The sequence below is a fragment of the Pecten maximus genome, chromosome 16 (assembly GCF_902652985.1).
Source record: "Pecten maximus chromosome 16, xPecMax1.1, whole genome shotgun sequence".
Taxonomy (NCBI): Eukaryota; Metazoa; Mollusca; class Bivalvia; order Pectinida; family Pectinidae; genus Pecten; species Pecten maximus.
Genome location: NC_047030.1, coordinates 1,813,234 through 1,828,405, shown reverse-complemented (window position 1 = coordinate 1,828,405; position 15,172 = coordinate 1,813,234). Strand labels below are relative to the sequence as shown.

The 15,172-nt window shown below is 34.9% G+C and overlaps 2 protein-coding genes across 2 annotated transcripts; both read right to left on the bottom strand.

Moving 5' to 3' along the window:
* Positions 1 to 1,651: 1,651 nt before the first annotated feature.
* Positions 1,652 to 8,073, bottom strand: LOC117314829. Its single transcript, XM_033868935.1, has 4 exons — positions 7,978 to 8,073; positions 3,858 to 4,528; positions 3,190 to 3,387; positions 1,652 to 2,472 (listed from the first exon to the last, which is right to left on the bottom strand). The coding sequence occupies exons 2-4, from the start codon at positions 4,522 to 4,524 to the stop codon at positions 1,763 to 1,765; spliced, it is 1,575 nt and encodes a 524-aa protein (XP_033724826.1). The 5' UTR covers positions 4,525 to 4,528; positions 7,978 to 8,073; the 3' UTR covers positions 1,652 to 1,762.
* A 3,453-nt stretch (positions 8,074 to 11,526) lies between these two features.
* On the bottom strand, positions 11,527 to 14,003 carry LOC117314692. Its single transcript, XM_033868779.1, has 2 exons — positions 13,831 to 14,003; positions 11,527 to 13,027 (listed from the first exon to the last, which is right to left on the bottom strand). The coding sequence occupies exons 1-2, from the start codon at positions 13,958 to 13,960 to the stop codon at positions 12,315 to 12,317; spliced, it is 843 nt and encodes a 280-aa protein (XP_033724670.1). The 5' UTR covers positions 13,961 to 14,003; the 3' UTR covers positions 11,527 to 12,314.
* Positions 14,004 to 15,172: the final 1,169 nt, after the last annotated feature.

Below are 15,172 nucleotides of genomic sequence, written 5' to 3'. Positions count from 1 at the left end.
GAAGAAAACATTAATAAACCTCAATCGGTACATCTATGATGGCTACATGTCGGTAATTTGCCAACAAGCTGTCCCAACATTGGACCTTCATTTGAAGTTTTAGAAGGATTTCCTTTTTTTATTGTCTTTCACTCTGTCCTTTGTTTTCCCCTCTTTCTACCTCCTTGACGCCTCGGTGTTGCCATACCAGAGAAAGATTCTTTTTGGTATTTGGTCTTCTGTAACGTTCGTAAAACATGCATCAGCTAATTGGCGATTATTTTTCCCTGACATAAATCAAAAAGCAAATGTTCTTACTATAAGCGTTATTACAATAAGCGTTGTAATTACATGAAGAGTTGATATTGTACAGGTTCAGACGAAGAGAGGCAACTCTCATAACAAATATAACAAATTAAGTACATGTTGCGTAGCTCCATTGTATATTTCATTTAACGAAGATAAAATTATATATTACATAATTGTAAAAGCACAACTGACATTTGATCACTGATACAAAGTTTGGGACTTGATTTTGTGTGTTGTTATTATCATAATTCATACCTCTTACCTTTTTCGAAATCTACTGATCCGATACTTATGAAACTTTACATGTGTATTATGTACCAGATGTATTTTGTTACACGCATGGTCTATGACGTGATTATATTTGGTCAAGAATATAGATTTCCGTCAAGTTTGTTTTGAAGACTTCGGGAACAGTTTGGGGTCTCTGTTTAAATCAATATTGTTTACAGGATATGGTCGTATATACGTGAAAAAGTGTCAAGAATGTTTAACACGAATTTATTTACATGAATCATAATTCAACTTAGGTGTATCGAGCTAAAAATGCAATTGAATCCCAAGAATCGTGTTTCATTAACCCAATATTAAGTTGAATGCACGAAGGGAATCATTTGAACGATAATTCTTTTTTGCATGGTTTTAATAGAAACAACGAATCGTAAATTTAGATATAAGAAAGTATTAGGATCCTCTACTCGCATTATGAAATTCCTTGTGAGGTAGATAAGGCTCAGGTTAGGGCTGTATTCTTATGTCAAACATAAGGGGTTTCGCCAAACGTTTGAAGAAAATGAGGATTAATCGGAACACATTTTTCGGGTTTAATATTATTTTAATGCGATAGGACACAATATTATTGCTCAAAAAATAAAATGGAAAAGTAAAATATATTGTCCTTCGACACGGATCATTCATGTCACTCAATATTTATCTATGAGATCAGTGATGGTATTATTATGAAGGGATATATAATGTACCTCTCAACTACAGTGTAGATTCCAGACAATGTGTGTTGGCTATTGTTGAAATATTATAAGTACATCACAAACTTTAACTTTGCAATTTCTGGAAGATTATTAAATTGTCAGTGATAATGGCATTTTTTTCGAAACTAGCCCACCTCTCTGAAGGTAGAGCCATGGGAGGAGGTTGTTTTTTTCCAATATATTCTAAAAAATAATACCATAACGAAATGAATCTGCCTTATTCTTTGAAAAATACATGCATGCTCTCATCTCAACAAAATTTCTAAAAGACTTGACATTGCAAAAATATTGCCCTTTGAGGGTTTGTAGATCATCAATAATGGTATCGACTGAATCCATTATAATAAGATGTTATCAGACAAAAAATAACAAACACAATAGTATAATAATATTTACTGAATTTCAAAATATTGTCTGCAAAGTGTATCGGAACATATGGATAGCAGTATATATTCTAGGATACAGTGTCACTTTTCTGTTTGAATCAGTCACGAGAGAGCTACACCAACGAGATGAAAGAGGTAGCGGAATTGATACAATAACAGGCGGATGATGTGATCCAGATAAGTTAACACATGCTCTTTCGGCAGATCATTGATTATAATATTTGACCCACTCCTTATTCTGGCCGATATACCCTTGTCAGGTTTTGTATCGTCAAGGGAGAACCAGACTCGTAATTGTTGTGTTCTGTAATAATTGTGCAATAAAACTTCATCTTTCCAATCTACTGCACGTGAGGATATTTCCATTGTCTTTCTGTCATTATCTACTACAAAGAGAAAAGATACCGTAAAGTTCTGTCCTATCTTAACCGAGCTAATTATCTTCTGCTCCTCTCGAACATTTCTCTCATAATCATCTTTACTTATACATAGAGCTAGTTCCATCGCGAGGGTTCTACACCAAAACAGAGACCAGTACGTGCTGCGTTGTTTGATATATATATCGTGCTCCCTGTTTAGGTCAAACAGTTTTATTGTTAACAGCCTTTGTAAGACGCCAGCAACAGAGTATGGTTTTTTGCCTACTTCAACGTTTATGTCGACTACCAAATGTGTCCTCCGTCTATTTTGAAAGTCGTGGTGAAATACGTTAAACGAACAAATATTTCTATGCTGCTTAACTTTTATCGGCGGTTCCTGCTGGTAGACTCCTTCTTGTTTACCGCGGCGACAAACCAAACTCACAGCTTTGACTGAAAATAATAAAAAGTAATAACAGAGTCGTGAGCGATGATTTCTTATTTTCTCTTAGCGTTCAGTTCTTTTGTAAATGATAAAAAAATCGCACTATCGCTATTCTTATTGGTAAATTGAAGTTATAAACTTTCATTAATGAAATATATGCATATTGATATGAGAAAAAGTTCAATTTACATTGATGTCAAAAATAAGAATGCCTTTCTCAAACTACAATGTATTCACAAATGATAGGATTAAAACCAAGCCTGTCATAAATAAACGAATTCACGAGATGTCATGAGACGAATTTCAATTACTAGTATGTTTTCTTTACAACTGCTCCAATGGTCAAAACAAAAGGGAAAACATAACCATACTTCAAAGATATTTTCCGTTAAACCCCGGCAAATGTTTCAAGAATTCAAAAATAATTCTATAATAGAACCAACGATTCCAAACTCAATTACTAAATTTTTTAAAATCTTCAATGTGGTGTTTGTGAATAAATTAAAACCGTTTGCGACCATTGGCATTTTAATAGCGCTGTAAAATGGCCTCAAACCAGGGCAAATTGATGAAGGTACCGTCTTCGAAAGTATTTATAGGACTAGACTAAGTGAACAATATCTGCGTTGTAATGTTTAAACTGTGGTTGATTCATATAGCTAATTATCTTTTCATTAAAGGAAAGGAGCCTCAAAACAGTTCGAGAGCAATTTAATCACACATACCTTCCTCAAAGGGTAGGATGGTGTAAGCTGGAAAACTGCTCATGAACATTCCTATGAGAAGTATGATCAATGACGAAATCATGAGTGCGTTTTTTAACGTCACGAAGGTAAGAAGATAGAGCAAATAGACCTGTATATTCGAGATCAGTCGTTTGTATCCTTCGATGGTGGTATACACGGCATTCTTCATTGAAATACCTTTAATAAGTAGTAAACAATAACACAATTAAAACTCAGCATTTGCAATAACCTGTTATGGATTTAAGTTAAAGCTACTTAATTAAGGTTAGGGTAAGTTTATATCTCGTTCGTTATTATACAAATGTTATTCATATACGTAAAGTTCAAAATACATTTATATGTGAATATATTAAATTATAATATATTTAGTATACACTGTAATACACCTAAAGAAGTAATCCAAATTGAACAATTATATAATTATCAAAATACAATGTATATCTATGACTCGAGTGGGATATATCATTACCGTATGTTAGTGTGAAGACACAATAAAAACCCTGTACCCCGATAATTCGCGGATACCATTCTTTAATCCAGAATGGTCTGAATTATATCCATGTATATTAATTATTGATAAGATATGATCGAAATGCTGCTCTAGCGGACATATTTGTGTGTAAGTTTACGTATCAAGTGTTGCTCACCAAATGCCTTCAGCTTTTGCATGACTAAATTCCTCTCGTCCTCAGGTGCCAGCGGTGGGATGCTATATTGGTTTATCCTGTGGACTACATGAGTGCCGACCGATTCGTCATTGTGTTGGACATCCCCGCAAGGTAAACAAAAGAAAAGATTACACGTTGGACAGTAAATAGCTGACTGCTTCTCACATATCTGACAGGCATCTACTGGGACGTTCCGCTCGTGTATGGAGAACTTCATGTCGTGGTTAAGGTTTCTGCCGACGTGAGTTTCATCACTGCACGTTCTACACAGATTCAAGTCACAATTTCTACAGAATAATTCCGATATCTGGTCAGAGCACCTGTCACAAATCTTTTTAGAAGAAATGAAGTTTTTGATACTAATTAAAGTATAATTATGCTCAAAACTGGGGATTGTTGGGGCAATGTACCTGTAACCGTGCTTACACACTGGACATATATTAAAAAGGTTGTTATCTGAATCCGACACAAATCGCCTAGTCACACAATCTTGGCAGGCCGAGTGTGTACATAGGTAGTGTACAGGGACGTGTTCATTTTCATCGAATGGATTTCCACAAACGTAGCATTTCAGGAACTTTTCGCTTAATTCATCAAATATTCTTTTCGTTTGTCTGGCTGCCATTTGACTCCCTTTACTCCACATCAAGCTGAAAATATAGTTTACAATATACATGCATACTTAGTAAGTTAAATAGTCTGAAACTATTTTTTTGATTCAAATTTATTAGTTGACGATTTTTCTCTGACAGGGGTATCTACAGTGTTGTTGCTTTTTTAATCTGTTCCGCGTAGCACAAAATATACCTTATCTATTACCAGATGGAAATGAAGTTTTTAATAACCTGCTACGATTGACATATTCGCTTTTCACCTGGGCAACCGAGGTTCAGTTCCCCGGTCGGACGTGAAAAGGGTGTTGTTATAAATATATTTCCACATGCAACATAGCATATAGGATTCCAAGATTTATATCATATTATGCAAACAAAATGGCGGAGAATACGGCCGAATACATTCTGATTAATACTGAAACACGAATTTTTTTTTTTTTTTTTTTTTTTAAATACAGGTCACATGTCTTTAAAATGCTAACTACAATCTGACTTTGTTGGCTTCATATACATATCCGGCTAACTTACGAATTTCACCAATACTATTGACACGCAGTAATTGGATAAGTTAATACCTTGACGGTTTGCGTCACTAAAATGGTTTGATGTATTTATTCTTAAATCAGGAAAACTTTTGAATGCTAGAATAAAATGATACCCATCTTCAATATCTTGTTGACATTTAGTACAAAGTCTTTGTTCTCTTGGTAAGTTAACATATCTACCTATCTCGATAGCTAAATCATGAGCAGACAGGCGTAATTTCGTAAGACAGGACCTATATTTTACAGGTACAGGTACATATTTATATACTTTGTCAAATAAAACTGCAAAGTAAAATAATCAGCCAAACATTTATAAAGTACGCATTCCGACGATGTTCAAGTAAACCTCTCAGATATTGCTGATGTTGATTAAAATTTCTTTGTTTTATCATTAGCAGTACTTTTTTTATAAGTATAAGTATAATGGTGTAACAATACATCACAAAGCCAAGAGAAAAAGGCAATGTTTAACATGGATAGCCCAATTATAACAATTACCAGTATCATTATTACAAAAAAAAGGAGTAAGCTAAGTTCAACATACAACTCTTCGTGTTCATTAGTTTAAACCAATATTTATTCATTCTGTATCTTCTAAAACATTCCGATGGACATCGCCCATGTTCAAATACACTATGACATTGCAGATATTTTTTTTAAATATAAGATTGTTTTTAAAAACAACAAATGCACCTTTTCAATGTTAATCGCCTTCGATGCTCCCCAAACTTCGCCAGCGTAATTCATTATACTAATTAATACGCCATCAAAAAAATAGTCCGCCTTTCAATTATGAAAATATTGTGTTTTTGTTGCAATTTGTTCACATAAAATAAACATGATTTGAATTGAATGATTGTATTTAATATAATTTTTACTTTATAACTTCTTTCTTTTTGTTTTATACAAAATTAAACAAAAAAGACCGGAAAATGCGGAACGACATTAAAACAATGGCGTGGTGCATAGGCGGGATCTCCCGGCTGTTCTAATAATTTGGCGTTTCGTCGTATACATGACAAATTTTTCTTTTTAATAAAATTTCTCGTTTTCTCGATATAAATTTTTTAAATCAAGGTTATGTAAATATATGAATTGAATAGATTTTTTAAATTTTCATTGCGGCTATGAATACCAGTAGCTAGCTACTGGTATTCATAGCCGCAATGAAAATTTTAAAAAATCTATTCAATCCATATTCATTTACATTCCTAATGTGGTTTGCTGATATGAACATACCAAGTGAAAACAACAAACATATGACCATGAATACACTATGAAAACCGTATGAAAACATTGTCTCTCGTGCAAATCACCTGATTAGTCGGGTCATATTAATACGCCATCGACAGTAAGACAGGAAGAGTAGCTTCCCTTGGATCGATAATGTTGGTACGAGATTTGCATTGAATGATTGTATTTAATATTATTTTTACTTTAATACTTTTTTCTTTTTGTTTTATACAAAATTAAACAAAAAAGACCGGAAAATGCGGAACGACATTAAAACAATGGCGTGGTGCATAGGCGGGATCTCCCGGCTGTTCTAATAATTTGGCGTTTTGTCGTATACATGACAAATTTTTCTTTTTAATAAAATTTCTCGTTTTCTCGATATAAATTTTTTAAATCAAAGCTATATAAATATATAAATTGAATAGATTTTTTAAATTTTCATTGCGGCTATGAATACCAGTAGCTAGCTACATATCCTCCGAGGCGCGCTACCGCGCGCCACGGGAAATGTACATGTAGCTAGCTACTGGTATTCATAGCCGCAATGAAAATTAAAAAAATCTATTCAATCCATATCAAACAGATGCAATAAAGATGTACATAGTCTTTCGGCCTTGACCAGCTAATCGTTTCTGTATAACATTGAATTTAGTATAATACTTGAGCTTAACTCCTAAACAGCTGAATAAATCTACAATTTCTACTACATTACCATTCTATATCCAAGTTTCAATGTCTTTTAAGCGACCCCCATTTTTTAAAGACTACGATTTTTTGTTTTGTTTTCATTTTATTTTCTGTATTAATAGTTAATTTCCATTGTTTGAATAATCATATGCTATTCAAAAGATTGTGTAGACCTTCCACCTAAGAACAAATAAGCTTAGTTCATCGAAACCATAACCTGTAGCCCCACTCTCTATACAAAAGGTTTCAATATCTGTAACGAAAAGCGATAACAACAAAGTTGATAGAATTTCCCATTTGTTTTCGAAAAAAGATAAAACATTTACCATTAAGCGAACACAAGATTTAATCAATTGATCAAGTGACTTAATAACATGTAACATTTTACCGCGAATGTCAAGCCAAGTCAACTTACGCCATAAACTTAACCTATCTACAGTAGTACAAACGTTTCTTAGATGATAATATTTTGGTTATAAATGAATGTAATGCGAAAATAACATCATTAGTGCTAATTCCAGGACGAACTCCGAATTGAGCATCTGTTAAAGTTTCATATTTTGTGCTAACGTCATAAATACGTTTATTACAGAAAAGGTTTTGGGTCACCTACCCTGAGGTTTCCATGGTTACCTCGGTTTCCTCCCACACTAAACCCCCACGCGCGCGCTTACGCCCAGGTCAACAAGAGAGATTAATATGAATTGATATAACTTGTTTGCCAATAGTTGTAAACTAATTATATAAATATATCATGACACCATTATCTTGAATTATCTAAGATTATTGAAAAGATACAACCTACCTGGCTCAATGACCCTTCTGCCATAGAAAGTGAAGTCACAATACAATTACCACAAAAAGAATTATAATTCCACACAACTTCCTGGTTCATGCATGGACGGACAGGTATCTAGGGACGAACACACTCACATTGAAACAAAAAGTAGACAGAAATGAAATAATAACAGATATAAGTAAAACCTAAACTGTAGCTGACTCTACTGACAAACTTACCTGGTTCAGAAGTTATGAGATCCAGGCTACAGATCAGCCCTTACTAACACACCCTTTCCTTGGAGGTGTTTTCCGAAATGCTATGTTTATCCTGAGTTCTTGGTACTGACAAACAAACATGTGTACTTTATTCGGAAGTCATGTAGATTCAAGTTACATATACGCCCTAGTAGATATTCTATTGGTTTTCCGATTGCTATATTTATCCTGATCTCTTGGTATTCCCCGCGACCCAAATCGTCATACTGAATACAACAAAAGAATAATGCATATCTGATATTGAACAATTTGTTATGTGTTCCATTGACTGAGTTTAACACTTGGGTATAAATGGTATAGGTGTAGGTCTTAGGTAAGAAATTACGTGGTTATTATTATAGCGAGGACGTGAAACCCTCCACAAACTTGATAGATACAGGATTCCGTTAGATGTGGATATATGTTAGCTAGTGTTGTTGCTACACATTTTTTTTGCTTTTTAGAGGGCCGCGATAGTTCAGTCTGTTAGAGAACCGATAGTGTACCCTAAGTTAAGGGGGCAATGGTAGCTCAGTTGGTTAGAGAACCAGCAATGTAACCCTAGTTGAGGGAGTCGCGATTGCTCAGTCGGTTAGAGAACCAGTCATATAATCTTAGGGGAGGGGGCCGCAATAGCTCAATCGGTTAGAGAACCAGTCATGTAACCTCAGTTGAAGAAGCAATGATAGCTCAATTGGTTATTGAACCTGTCATATAACCTCAATTGAGAGGGGGGGGGGGGGGGAATGATAGCTCAATCGGTTTGAGAACAAGTTATATAACCTCAGGTGAGGGAGCCGCGATAGCTCAGTCGGTTAGAGAACCAGTCATGTAACCTCAGGTGAGGGGGCAATGATAGCTCAATCGGTTAGATAACCAGCCATGTAACCTCAGGTGAGGGGGCAATGATAGCTCAATCGGTTAGAGAACCAGCCATGTAACCTCAGGTGAGGGAGCCGCGATAGCTCCGTCGGTTACTTAACCTGAAGTTCGTTACTCCTTGTACGTGTTGGTTTGTGTTTCTCGGGAAGCCGGTCTTTGCTGTCCATGGGCAGGACACTTAACCATAATTGCGTTGGATGGCATGTGACGAGTCTCCCGTATGTTGTTCAGTGAGGTAGATATCAACTACTACTAGATGACCCACTTGAAAATGACATTGGCTGTTTATTTGGTTTCTTTCCATTTTACGCAATATACCTAAGATGATATTGTAGGCAAAATTACATACCTTAGTATGCTTGGGCTAGTTGTCAAGTTGCTGTGTCCAGGTTGGTTTTGGCTTATTTTGTTTAACGTCCTGTCACCAGAACTTTAAGGACGGCCTAACCTATGTGCGAGATGCATTGGTGTGGTAATCGCATACGGTATTTTGTATTTGCCATTTTTATGATAGCAGAGAGCTGATGTCGACTTTATAGTACTACCTGGCATTTCAGTATGACAACACTATAAAAAAAAGTCGGTCAAATGACGTATCATTCGTTGATACCGCAATTAAATGATCATCTTGTCCTTACAGGGACAAAACATCACTTAACCCCTGATCCAAATTGCATTCCAACATGTATTACTGTAATTTTCTCTCTAGTTTGAATGGAGGGGGCTCATGCTAATAGTGCGAGTCTTTTGTACAAAACTTGATACATAATACATACATAGTACAATACAAAAACGCGCAACGTTCATTATTCCTTCATAAAATACAATATTAAGAACAGCTACTTAAAAAACTTATGCTGGCGGGTTCAAAGACGGTTACAAGTGAGGAATTTCAAAAGAAACTGGCCTTGACGCGATTTTGACTTCCAAAACTAATTCTTTCTTCCCAAGTTTTGTAAACATAAATCAAAATATTAAAATATTAAAACTGTTTTTCCGTCATTGGTGTGTGTATTTAAAACTATTATACTACTGAAATGATATTGTATAGCTATAATGAGAAATGTACTTCTTGTTGGTAGGTATGAACATGAAGAGCCTTTGATATATCACAGCCTGTGTATGATATTTAAACGAGACGTTTCGGTGACTACATACTGTCACCTTTACTAGACAAATGACCAGTAGTAGACTTTGGTATATCACAACCTGTATATGATATTTGAGTGTGACGTTTCGGTGACTACACTGTCACTTTTATCAAACAAGTGACCAGTAATAGACTTTGGTATATCACAGCCTGTATATGAAGTTTTAACGTGACATTTCGTTGACCACATCCTGTCAGCTTAATCAGACAAATGACCAGTATTGGACTTTGGTATATCACAGCCTGTATATGAAGTTTTAACGTGACATTTCGTTGACCACATCCTGTCAGCTTAATCAGACAAATGACCAGTAATATTACAGCCTGTTTATAATATTTAAACATGGTGTATCGGTGAATACATTGTCACCTTAATCGGAATTATGATCAATGAAGTGTATATACACTGAGGCGTTAATTGGACGATCATATAATCAAAGTGACAGGTATTTTCATTCAATCTATATTAAATCTGACAAATAGGTAGTAAACAGTGAGGGGTGAATTGAGATGCTGTAAGGTTTGGTTACGCTTTGTTCATAACCTACTCATAGATATACAGAAGTCCATATTGGCCCCCTCGTCCCGGTTTATAGCATTTCGAGAGCGTTTAGTAAACCAAGTGAATACTGTCCACTAGGATATTTTTTTTTTATTTGAATAGTAACATTTTTGTTAAGGTGGTATGAAGATTGCACAGCAAATGCATAATTAACTCTACATAGCGATAAGAAATCAAAACTCTGAAATATATATGATACACAATGCAATTACGAGGGCAAAAATTAAACAAACATCAGCAACACTTTTTAAAAAATGTCATGTTTCACTTTATGTCAACGTTTACAAGGTAAATTTGCATCAGAAAATATAAGACAGCGAGAAAGAACCTAAGTTGTCACATAAAGGCAGCGATAAAAAATACATTTACGTTATAACCTACTTGAAAAATCCTTTCAATATTATCCCTTATTGACAAATTGAAATGATAATTCTTTAACATCAAAATTCCTCGCGGCATATTTAAGGCAAAATGAAAACATCAATGGACATGCAATTTACATCTTTGATTTATGCAATTTACATATTTGATTTATGGAATTTACATCTTTGATTTTAAGCTTGCCATTGGAAGCGTTATTAATACTATGTCGCGTGACCCCTCCGTACTGACAACTATATAATAAAAGTTACTGGATGAAACTAGCAGACATTAGGGAGCATTACAAAAAAGAGGCATACACTTAAACAGAAAAAGGGGGGGGGGGGGGGGGGGGGGGGGGGCATTAGCATAAACAAGAAATAAAGAACCATGGAAATATGATATGGAAGACAACGAATTAGATTGCGTTTAGGGTACAATGTAAAAGAATATTGAGAAGAATTTGGGACACTTACTATATAGATATGATACATATGACTTATATAGTGTTTCCATGTTTGTTCGGCGTTTAAAATCCTCGCATCAGGAATAAACTACGTATGTTGTAGTTCTTTATTCAAAAGTTGGCATATAGTATATTGCATCTTTTAAATTAATATCAAAGCTTCATTCGTCGGTGCGACTTTTGCACATCTCTTTGCTGGGTGGTGAGCTCTAAAGGTCGACTCTTGGTCCCAAGGTATATCGTTACCCGGCAAATCCTGGAAATAGTGACAATCGGTTATAGCGGTTTTTTAAAATTATTCATTATCTCATAATTATGAAATTGATTATAGTATAGTGCTAATAAATATTCTTTTCTATATATTTTGTTTTTGCGGTTTTTTTTCATCTTTTATTTCACTGAATTTCCTTCTGTATTTCCAGAATTTTGGGACCTTACATCAATGACCAGTGCAAGAAAGACAAAACAGCGGTATGGTGACCCTATAATAACTGACGAGTCCTGGAAGGAAGCGAAAAGTGTGTGATGACAGCTAACATCACTGGCGAGTCCTAGAAGGATGAAACAGTTGTACGGTGTCCATACCATCACTGACGAATCCTAGAAAGACGGAACAGCTGTATTGTGTAGATCCATATTAATTATATGAAGTATATGATGCACAATACTAAATAAGTATTTAACTGTGATTCTTAATTCAGTGTATTTTTGTAAACTGCAACGACCAGACTGGGACTCGAACTCGGGACCTCCAAACTTTTCAGCCAGCTGGGTACCAGCGTTCAACCCAGTCCAGTTCCGCGACAAGGCGCGTCCAAAGAAAAATACGGTAAAATATGATATCAAGGTAGAAAATATCGAAAGTGATTTAATGAAAGAAGCAGTTAATTACTTTTTCGTCATTTATCCTTACTCCAGACCAAAAACATTGTGTAGAGGTTGACGAAGTAGCGGAATGGATATGTTATCAACCCTGTGACAGTTTCGTAATGTGTAACGATGCTAGGATTTGGTAGATCACCTATTGTAATATTTCCCCCACTCCTTATTCTGGCTGACAAGTGTTTATCATTTTTGGGATCTGTCAGTGAAATCCAGACACTAAGTATTTGTTCTTTGTAGTAACGTTTCAGGGGAATATCATCCTTCAAAAGTACTTCTGTTGAAAATATTTCCATAACCTCTCGATTGTTATCTACAACAAAGAGAAAGGAAACCCTTTTGTTTTCTCCCATCCTGCCGATTGTATTCTGTTCCACTATTGTCTCTTTCCTGTAGTCGTTGACATCCAGACACATAGCCAGTTCATCTTTGGGGTTCTTACACCAGGACACAGACCAGTACTTACTACGCTGCATATGGTAAGTGTTATAAGTCTCATTCAAGTGAAACAATTTGATAGTAAATAGCTTCCCAATGTTGCTTCTATGGCGTATTTTTGCTATGTCAATGTCGATGTCAAGTACAAAATATGTCTTGTTCCGATTTCGTAAATCGTAATGGAATACATTAAATGTACAAATAGTCCTGTGTAACTCCATTTTTGATACGTGCTGGTTTTGATGCAATACCTCTTTTGTCCTGTGACGACATTTCATGTTCACTGGTTCAACTGCAAAAAATAAAGAGAACATGATGAGTGTTTGCTTGACGAGGTTATGTGAAAATGAACTTGAATTAGAATTGACATGAGATTAGTGTGGATAATGGCAGACAGAACACAGAAGGTCCTGTTGGATGTAGACGAGTAGGTTTGTTATTTCTATTTCTCATCGTGTATTTTCATTATTGATTCCTAATATTTATTTCGCAAATGCTGATTCCTGTATGCATTCCCTGATGTTCAACTCTGAGTCTGGTTAGGAAAACTAATGGTCAGTAAGTAGGCGGATATCTTATATATTACGGTTATAATTTCAATAGTTATCTATCAGAGTAGGGTCGCCTGTGTCCCTAGTTGCACAATTTCAATTTTAAGATTGATCAGAAAAACAAAATAGACGGCATATGACTTCATTTGATTTGCCAGTTTAGGTTGGCTCTTGCTGTTTCCTAAAAAATATTTCATTTAACTTTCTCTCACAATTTAAGATTTTTTTTTTCATTTTATATTATTTGCATAAAAAAGATATTTGGGAGATTCCTCGTTTCCTAATATGTACATCGTAAATTCTTAAAATGACATATCAATAAAACAGAGATAATAAAATATAACATATCAATGAAACAAAGATAATAAAATATAACATAGCAATATTACAGAGATAATAGAGTATAACATATCAATGAAACAGATAATGAAATATAACATGTCAATAAAATAGGGATAATAAAATATAACATATCAATAAAACGGAGATCATAAAATGTATCATATCAATAAAATAGGGATAATAAAATAATGATATATAATACCTTCGTCCAAGGGTAGAAGAGTGTAAGCAGGAAAACTGTTGATGTACGTTCCCAGCAGGACTAACAGCATCAATAGAAAAGTGACAAATGCGTTCGATAACGTCACGAAAGGAAGACGTTTCTGGATCATCGGTAAGTAGACTTTGACGACGGTACAGAATATATCCTTCACAAACCGCACTTTTAATGGAACAAAAACAATAAGATAAAATGCAACAAATCCATGAAGATCTAGCGAATGTTATGAATGGTGTATAATGGCATGATTCCTGATTCATTATTTATAGATAATAATGTGCCATGCATATTTCAAAGCTGATTACAGCTTTCTAAGAAAAAGCTACCTCATTTAGCAATCTGAACCATAATTACAATATTATTTACCAGAGACAAACATGTATTAAATCCCTACTGTACATCAAGTATAATCTAGAAGAAGGTATCCCTATTGTACATCAAGCATAATCTAGGAGAAAGTATCCCTGCTGTACATCAAGTATAATCTAGGAGAAAGTATCCCTGCTGTACATCAAGTATAATCTAGGAGAAAGTATCCCTACTGTACATCAAGTATAATCTAGAAGAAGGTATCCCTATTGTACATCAAGCATAATCTAGGAGAAAGTATCCCTGCTGTACATCAAGTATAATCTAGGAGAAAGTATCCCTGCTGTACATCAAGTATAATCTAGGAGAAAGTATCCCTACTGTACATCAAGTATAATCTAGGAGAAAGTATCCCTGCTGTACATCAAGTATAATCTAGGAGAAAGTATCCCTGCTGTACATCAAGTATAATCTAGGAGAAAGTATCCCTACTGTACATCAAGTATAATCTAGGAGAAAGTATCCCTTCTGTACATCAAGTATAATCTAGGAATAGTGTCCCTATTGTACATCAAGTATAATCTAGGAGAAAGTATCCCTACTGTTCATCAAGTATAATCTAGGAGAAAGTATCCCTACTGTTCATCAAGTATAATCTAGGTGAAAGTATCCCTGCTGTACATCAAGTATAATCTAGGAGAAAGTATCTCTACTGTACATCAAGTATAATCTATGAGAAAGTATCCCTGCTGTACATCAAGTATAATCTAGGAGAAAGTATCCCTATTGTACATCAAGTATAATCTAGGAGAAAGTTTCTCTACTGTACATCAAGTATAATCTAGGAGAAAGTATCCCTACTGTTCATCAAGTATAATCTAGGAGAAAGTATCCCTACTGTACATCAAGTATAATCTAGGAGAAAGTATTCCTACTGTACATCAAGTATAATCTAGGAATAGTGTCCCTACTGTACATCAAGTATAATCTAGGAATAGTGTCCCTATTGTACATC

Bases quoted from the DNA above. Each gene is read 5' to 3' on its own strand.
- LOC117314829 (XM_033868935.1), bottom strand. From the start codon at position 4,524: ATGTGGAGTAAAGGGAGTCAAATGGCAGCCAGACAAACGAAAAGAATA. The intron at 3,388-3,857 runs GTGAGCAACACT...TACTTATTAAAG, and splicing joins GCAAAAGCTGAAGGCATTTG to GTATTTCAATGAAGAATGCC. The intron at 2,473-3,189 runs GTATGTGTGATT...TATTATTTTCAG, and splicing joins CATCCTACCCTTTGAGGAAG to TCAAAGCTGTGAGTTTGGTT.
- LOC117314692 (XM_033868779.1), bottom strand. From the start codon at position 13,960: ATGATCCAGAAACGTCTTCCTTTCGTGACGTTATCGAACGCATTTGTC. The intron at 13,028-13,830 runs GTATTATATATC...TATTTTTTGCAG, and splicing joins TCTTCTACCCTTGGACGAAG to TTGAACCAGTGAACATGAAA.